The sequence below is a fragment of the Helianthus annuus genome, chromosome 11, assembly GCF_002127325.2.
Source record: "Helianthus annuus cultivar XRQ/B chromosome 11, HanXRQr2.0-SUNRISE, whole genome shotgun sequence".
NCBI lineage: Eukaryota > Viridiplantae > Streptophyta > Magnoliopsida > Asterales > Asteraceae > Helianthus > Helianthus annuus.
The window spans coordinates 73,406,315-73,415,315 of NC_035443.2; the positions used below are offsets into that span (position 1 = coordinate 73,406,315).

Consider the following 9,001-nt stretch of genomic DNA (forward strand, 5'->3'; position numbering starts at 1 on the left):
ATGTAGGTGACACTTTCAAGCTTAATGGTGTTACTGAAAGCGCCATCAAGTGTTGCCTATTTCCATTCTCTCTGACTGGTTAGGCCGCTGCTTGGTTGGAATCCATCCCACATGGATCCATTACAACCTGGACTGACCTTCACACGAAATTCTTACATTCCTCCAACTAAGATTGCTCGCCTTGGGAGCCTGATCTACGCTTTTACCGAGCAGCCGAGGGAATCTTTTTATGAGACATGGGACCATTTCAAGGCACTTCTCAATTAGTGTCCTTACCATGGCGTGGAGGATTGTAGAGAAATTATACAATAGAGTTTCTGAAGCAACCAAACGCCTCCTTGATACCATAGTCGGTGGTAACATGATGAATACCAAAACCGCCGAGGAGTGTTTAGATATGATAGATGACTTAGCCATTCGTACATATACCAAGCTCAACTTTGGGGGTGTTCCTATTGCCTCTAGAGGAATCCATACTATAGATGTTAGCACTGTTTTAGCGGCCCATGTAGAGTCTTTAACGAAGGTGATGAAGGATATGCATGTTAAGACGTGTTTTAGGTGTGAGGTGTAGGGGAGGACATGATACATTAGATTGCACCTTATGTTCTACTGAGGATGTGAGTTTTTTCCAAAATTCAGTCAAGGTCAGAGTTACAACTCTGGATGGCAGCCACGCCAGAACTCGAATAGGAGGAGCGGGAATCCCCCTGAATTTCAGCCCTGCTAGAGTTTGTTCCAAGGCCCTGGTGAAGGACAAAGTGGAGGTGAGGTTCAACCTGATATTAGTGAGTTCGTAAAGAGGTTCAATTGCTAGAATCTAATGTCCTTCAGGGTGAGAATAGATATCAGGAGCAACAGATTAAGAATCAGGAGTTTGACCTGATGTTTAGGAACAAAGGTGCAATTCTCCATAACTTAGAAAGAATCGTAGGTGAGATGGCTAGTAGACTTACAGATAGACCTCCTGGTACATTCCCTAGCACCACCCAGGTTAACCCAAATACTCATGTGAACATTGTGTTCACTATAAGGGGTAGGAGCACGAGTGTTGTTGATAATGGGCTTAAGTTAGAAAAGGTGATAGAGCCGAAGAAGGTAGTTAAGGAAGTTGTTGAACTATCACCGGTAGTAGAAGAAGTGCCAATTGAGTATTTCTATGTATCATATACTATATTGAGTGCCAATACTTTATCGATACCATGATGAATGAAACATGTACAAACTAAATAAAATCGGTACTACTTTTAGTATTATCGGAGCTGGTATCGATATTCGTTTTATTGTTTTCGATAGGTCTAATACACTAATTATATTTATTGTGTTACACGACTTTCACACTACTTTTTTTGTAATGAAATCGCCATAAATAATTTTTTTATCGTCAAGTATAATATACGAGTGCATGTATCATAACTAAATAACTAACTAACTAACGTACATAAATAATTTTTTTATCATAAAGTATAATATATGAGTGCATGTATCATAACTGACTAACGTAAGTTACAACAACGGTTGTCGGTATTGTACCAGTAACAAAACAAATAAAAATAGGGTGTTTTTTTTTTTGTTTGAATTTCAATATGAATAGCAGAAAAAGGTTGTCCCACCTCCAAATCCTGAGATAGTGATTTCCCGGCCACCACCCCCACCGGAAACCTCGCCGACGCTGCAACCGTCTGACTCCGGCAACCCATGGGACAGTTACTTATCCAACACTCAACCACCATAAGCATTATTACTATTATATTGCATCTTCAACCGTCCAATTGGTTTCAGCGCAAAATGAGCCGATTTCTGGTCTTCGTAAACCTAACCCACCATCACTCCTCTTTCTTTCTTTCTTTCAGTCAACCCATTCCTCCTTCCTTCCTGCGTATATAAACTATTCCATTCCATTTCAGATCCCTAAATTCTCTCATCTTCACGTTTAGCATGCTTCACATTCACGTTTTTACTTTGAGTTGGATCTCAAGCAAAACCCTCCACTTTTCACCCTTTTTCTGCCCCAATTTCAGCCCCCTTTACATTTAATCACACTTTTACAACCTTCATCTTCAGAGAAATCATTATTATTATGTCTATTGTTCAATTAGCGTTTTGTTAGATTATAGTAATTGGGGATTTTTTTTGTTTTGTTTAGTTGAAGTGAAATAGGATTTAAAATGAGGGTTTCTTGCTTTCCAAAGTTTAGATTAGGGAGAATTTTAGGTATGATGCAGATTGTTCTTGGAGTGTTAGTCATAATCGTAAGTGTTTCCAGCTTATTTAGGTTTTATTCGGCTGGATTCTTCATGCATAATGAGGATATATGCAAGCAGTTTTATGGGGTTAAGGATGTTTATGAAGGGTTTGATGTAATGTCGCTTACTGCGCGTGTCAACGAGGTGCTCGATAAAATGCTTAGCTTACAGGAAAAGCTCGAATCGACTGTACAAGGGTTGGAAAAGACTAAAGATTTGGCGATAAAGAATGTTTCGATGTTGGAGTATAAAAGGTTTATAGAAGAAGAGGTGATTCAGCCTCTGTATAGCGCTCATATCTCTCTTAGGCAGATTCGGTTACCCACTGTTGAAAATGGGACGACAAATGAGGATCCGTTTATCAACACGTTTGTTACGGAGGAAATTAGGAAGTATATAACCCCGAAGGAGAATCGTGTAGGGAAGAAGAATATATATGGGAGTGAGAAGATATATAATAGTATAGGGCATGGGTGTGTGTCGGTTAAGAAAGAGCTTCAAGTGTATATGGATTATGATATCGGGTCGTTTTGTAAAGATGATTGGAATGTAGCGCAGAGTCTTATGATCAAGGGTTGTGACCCGTTGCCAAGGAGACGGTGTCTCACTCGGGCTTCGAAGCTGTATCAAAAGCCTTACCCGATTAATGAATCTTTATGGAGGATACCTGATGGAAGAAACGTGCGGTGGAGCAACTATGCTTGTAGGAACTTTGAGTGCTTATCGAGCAAGAATCCTAAACGGGGTTACTCGAAATGCACAGATTGTTTTGAGATGGAGAAGGAAAAGCTTAAATGGGTCACAAACACGTCGTTTCCAACTGATATCTTGATCAAAGACGCGTTAAGTGTCAAGCCTGGGGAGATCAGGATAGGGCTCGATTTTGGTATAGGCACGGGGACGTTTGCTGCAAGAATGAGAGAGCATAATGTGACGATTGTGACGACGGCTTTAAACATTGGAGCCCCGTTTAACGAAATGATAGCGCTTAGAGGTCTGATTCCTCTGTATGTGACCTTGAACCAAAGGTTACCGTTTTTTGATAACACAATGGATTTGATTCACACAACAGGGTTTATGGATGGGTGGATTGATCTGCAGTTGATGGATTTCATTTTGTTTGATTGGGACCGGATCTTGCGGCCGGGCGGGTTGTTGTGGGTCGATCGGTTCTTCTGCAACCGGAAGGATTTGGATGATTATATGTACATGTTTCTGCAGTTCAGGTACAAGAAACACAGATGGGCCATTTCTCCCAAGTCTAAAGATGAAGTTTTCCTTTCTGCTTTGTTGGAGAAACCTCCAAGATCCTTATAAGTTGTGATCGCAATGTTTTCAGGACTGGACCAGACCGGTCGGACAGAAACCGTGAACATTATGTACTAATGGTGACTTTTTTTAGTCATAAGTAGCAGCTGTGTTGTTCTTTTGAATTTGGTAAAATTTGTAATATTTTTGTTTTTTTAAATTTAAATTAATACAGTTAATATTATTATATCAAAAGTGTCTGGTAGTCATCCAACATGTGTAAGAAGAGTCATACCTAATTTATTTATTTTTGGTTGAGTTCTCACAACGGTTGACTGAGAAAGAATTTATATTTCAATTCACAATGGTTGCTAAAAAGATTTAGATATTTATTATGAAAAATAATATATTTCAATTCCCAATGGTTGCTAAAACGATTTAGATATTTATTATGAAAAACAAAACAATCTCACAAATAAAAGTAATTAGTTAAAACAATTTAGGTGGTAAAATATTACAGCAAAGCAGTATGAGTAAAAGTAACAATTAATAAAATGGCATTCGAGAGTGGGTGCCCGAGAGTGCTCGAGATTGATTTATTCATCGTAGAAAAAGGCATTCGAAACAGAATTAATGGTTCAGTTATGTATTTTTTCCGATACAAGTAACAATTATGCGTTAGCCAAAACTTTCTTTCTAGAATAACATCATGAAATACTATTCAAGTTTCAATATTACATTAGAGTAAATTACGTTTTTGGCCCCTGTGGTTATATCAGTTTTACTATATTAGCCCAAAATAAGATTTTTTAACATATATGCCCCCATGGTCTCTGTAACTAACTATTTTGGCCCCTAAGTCTAACTCAACCCCAAACTATGGTTAATTATTAGACACATGACATGCACATGATGGGTATAACGGTAATTTATCACTTCTCCTTCTTCCTGATTTCATTTTAACCCACACCTGCAGATAATTTTGGGATGAAAACAAAATGTGATAAAAAATCGTAATCAATCCAACCAAAACTGAGTTTACAAAGCCGAAACAAGAATGAGGAATCAGATTGCCTTTGCTGATCAACAAAATTAGCGAAAGTTATGAAAGTGAGATCTTTTAGCACAAACAAAACAGAAAGCCAGATGAGAGAATAAAATAGGTAGTACAGCAAGCGTAGAAATAATACTAATATTAAATTGATTTTGTTTCTTAATCATAAATACAAGAAAACCAGTTTCACCATGGGTAAAAAAACCTAACAGGTGACGGAACCCATCACCTTCAACCATCATAATCTTCAATCAGAACTGAATCGGTCCCAGAACCCACACATCAGCCAAAACATATACTGAATCAGAACTAACATCATTTTTGACTCGCGACTGCCATCACCACCTCCGCCTCCGTGAACGGCGGCGCTGTCGCCGGAAACATTGCCGGAGATGGTCGGCTCCCCTTCTCCCCTTCGTTCTCTCTGATGCTTCTCTCTTTGCAGCTCTCTCTCTCTCTCTAAAACCTTCAAGGTGTGTGTGTAACAGTGGTGCAGCCGGAAAAACGGCCTGACCCGACCCGATTCGTCACTGGAATCTGTTGCCGGCTTCGCCGGAAGCGTCAGGAGATCCGGGGGGTGTGGGGTGTAGAAAAAAATAGGAAGTTGGGGCTAGGGTTTTGATAAAGTGAATTGGGGAAGGAAAGAGATGAAGTTTTGTTCAAGAAAGATATGGGTTTTCTTTATAAAATGAATAAAAAGGGAGGAAAATTACCATTATACCCATCATGTGCATCTCATGTGTCTAATAATTAACCAGAGTTTGGGGTTGAGTTAGACTCAGGGGCCAAAATAGTTAGTTATAGGGATCATGGGGACACATATGTTAAAAAATCTTATTTTGAGCTAATATAGTAAAACTGATATAACCACAGGGGCCAAAAACGTAATTTACTCATTACATTATTACCCCATAAAGTAATTCATAATTATCTTAACCATAAGTTGTATTATTTTTCCACTGAAAGAACTATAATTATTTACCTTTACTTCAAGTAAAAAAATAATCAGTAAATATTGATCAATTTTTATATTTGTTTTAAATTAGGTCACTTCACTTGTAAAAAATAAAATTTTGTTGACTCTTTTATTTTTTGGAATGGCGACTTACTTGTATTTGGTCACCGCACTCCCCAATTGGAGAGCCACGTTGCTTCACTCGCTGGCTTCTTGTGTTTGGCCACTGCACTCCCCAATTGGAGAGCCTCATTGCTCCATTCCGACCAGACTATGTTGTCTTAATCGGGTTCGCGCTTGCTTCAGAGTTTGGCTAGGGCGTTCCTGTAGGAATCCATTCGTGCAAAATAAATAAAAATTCTTTATTAACTTGAATTACAAGAACTAAACAGAATGAAAATAAAAATACTTTACAAATACAACTGAAATAAATGAAAAACTAAGAACAAAAATCCGAACAGAAACACTGTTCTTAGCTGAGGATCGTGTTAGACATGGGTCCCTTAAAACAAATTTCGTGTCTCCCAGGAGAACACGTTTGTTTCCAGGATACAACAGCCCGAAGCAGTTGCACTGCCGGTCTTGACTCCAACCCGAAGGTGTACCTGAAGCTTGAAGAAGAAAGATTGCTGTAGAGAGAGATTGTAGAGATGTGTGTTTTCGATATGTTTGATTCTGCAGCTGGGTTATCTATTTATACTGTAGATGTAAGATCGAAACTGAAAAACGAATTTAATGGGAGAATTAAACTGCATTAAACGTCTTCAATGCACTTTAATTCATCATTAAATTCTCAGTCAAACACATTGATTCGTCAGTTTCAAATGCTGAAGTGTAACTGCACTGGCATTAACTGCTGGAAGCTTCTGTGCACGTGCCCTTGCGCGTGCAAGTTTGCACGCCCCTGTGCGCATGCGCCATTTTGGCTCACTACCATGCGCGCGTGCGCCATACTGGCTCAGTCCCATGCGCACCTGCGCGCGTGCGCCACGTCACATGTAAGCCTCTACGAGCACGCCACACAGTCACGCCGTTTTGGCTCACTTTGGTGCGCTGCGCACGTCACCTCAGTGCCCATGCTCCATGCGCCATTGCGCGCGAACCCACCAGGGTCATGCGCCTGCATGCCACATCACCAACCACTTGGTCCTTGCAACCCTTGTGCTCCACCACGCGCACGCGGTCAAAAATACAAAGGCGGCTCTCAAGCGGCTCGCGGCCGAAGTGCAAAGTGCGCCATCAAAGCGCCACATTGCGCCTCATCGCCCACGCCACGCGCGCGCGTGCGAGTTAGGGTGCTCCGCACCCTTCGCGAGTACACTTAGTGAGTGCTTCCATGAAACAATAAGGATGGAGAGTTCCCACTTAAATACCCTTTTAAGTTTCATCTCTCCTCCTATGTGGGACAAGGTGCCACTTTCCCACTTTTTTCAGCATTCAAGTTTCAAACACCAAACTTTGAGCATCGATATCTCATTCATCTTAGCTCCGTTTTGGACGTGGTTTAGTTCGTTGCGAAGCTCTTCCAACATAGAACACAAACCCACAAATAAATATATAAAACCCGCTCATTTTCTTATATTTATTTCTAGTCCAAAATAGGATAAAATCATTTTCCTATAATTATGAAAAATGCTATTTTCACAAATTTCCAACAATCCCCCACATGAATAGAAATCGATCTATCAAGTTTCATTGATACACGTTCAACAGTTGAGTATTGCAAGATAGGTAGGTGTAATATTTGAACCTTTTTTTGTGAAGCATACTTAGCCTCCTAGGGTCTTGTAGACGCGGTGTCTTTGAACAATCCCCCATTTATGTAAGCGACAATATACATTCACACAATACTCTCCCTAGTCGAGTGAAGTCCTCATGGTTGTGTCCGTTTACGGTCATGGAACATGTTCCTGGTTCTGCGAGAGCTATAGGATTTGCGCCTCCCCACAAATCCATTTGAAGTGACCCCACTTCTCTCTAACATAGGTGATTCCTCTGAATCATTAAAAGCATCATGGTTAATTTTGGATTTCCTCAAAATCCTTAACCTCAACATGCTTAACCTTTCCTTTATGTCACTGATTGGAATGGACTAGGAAGTGTACAACTCCCTTTATTAATTTTTGGGGCACCCCCACAGTGACTCCCTTTGGGTATATGATTAAGTTTGCCTATTGAACCTAGATCTTGGGATCTTCAGTCAACTAGGTTAGGTTTCCCTCATTCCCTTCTTCTACGGGCTTTAGTCCCATTCCTTTTGACGACTTATACACCTTATCTTTGCTTAAGCCTTTTGTTAATGGGTCAGCAATGTTCTCCTTTGACCTAACATAGTCAACTGAGATAACACTCGTTGAGATAAGTTGTCGTACCGTGTTGTGTCTACGTCAAATGTTCCTTGATCTGCCATTGTACATCGCGCTTTGTGCTCTAACAAGCGCTAATTAATTGTCACAATGTATGCAGATCGCCGTCAACGGCTTTGGCCATCTTGGAATATCTTCCACAAATTGACGTAGCCACTCCGCCTCTTCCCCGCTTTTATCCAAAGCGACGAATTCGGATTCCATCGTGGATCTAGCTATAACAGTTTGCTTGGAAGACTTCCAAGCTATAGCCACTGCCGCAAGTGTAAACACATATCCACTTGTCGACCTATGGTCTTTTATATCTGATATCATGTTCGCGTCAGTGTATCCTTCGATCACTGCTGGATCACGGGTATAATGCAATCCATACTCTCTTGTGTATCTTATGTATCTAAGCACCCTCGTGATAGCTTTCCAATGTTCCGCGTACGGATTACTGGTGTATCTACTCAACCTGCTCACAGCATACGCTAAGTCGGGTCTAGTACATGTTATTAGATACATGAGACTACCAATGATCCTTGAGTACTCTAACTGAGCAACACCCTCGCCTCTATTCTTCCTTAGGCGTTGGGTATTATCAATTGGAGTTCAAACTATACTCGTATCGTCCGAATTGAATTTCCCAAGGATCTTATCCACGTAGTGAGATTGACTCAACACAAGACCATTTTGGGTTCTAGTGATTTTTACTCCAAGAATCACATCCGCAAGACCCATGTCTTTTATGTCAAACCTCGATTTCAACATGTCTTTTGTTGAGTTGATCATGTTATCATCAATCCCAATGATAAGCATATCATCTACATAAAGACATAAGATTACATAACCTCTTGGTGTGTCTTTAAAATAAACACACTTGTCGCACTCATTTATTTTGAAACCGTTGTCAATCATGACATGATCAAACTTTTGGTGCCATTGTTTTGGAGCTTGCTTCAAGCCATACAAAGACTTGACCAATTTACATACTTTGCCCTCGTTTCCCGGGGAAAAAAATCCTCAGGTTGTTCCATGTAAATTTCTTCTTCTAAATCGCCATTTAGAAATGCGGTCTTTACATCCATTTGGTGAACTTCCAAATTTCTTAGAGCCGTAATTGCAAGAACCAATCGTATAGAGGTTATTC

General features: G+C 40.2%; 1 protein-coding gene across 1 annotated transcript; it reads left to right on the top strand.

Annotated features, from left to right (window-relative positions):
• Positions 1–1,541: 1,541 nt before the first annotated feature.
• On the top strand, positions 1,542–3,763 carry LOC110890471. Its single transcript, XM_022138083.2, has one exon. It carries the CDS (start codon positions 2,169–2,171, stop codon positions 3,561–3,563), a length of 1,395 nt encoding a protein of 464 aa, XP_021993775.1. The 5' UTR covers positions 1,542–2,168; the 3' UTR covers positions 3,564–3,763.
• The last annotated feature ends 5,238 nt before the right edge of the window (positions 3,764–9,001 follow it).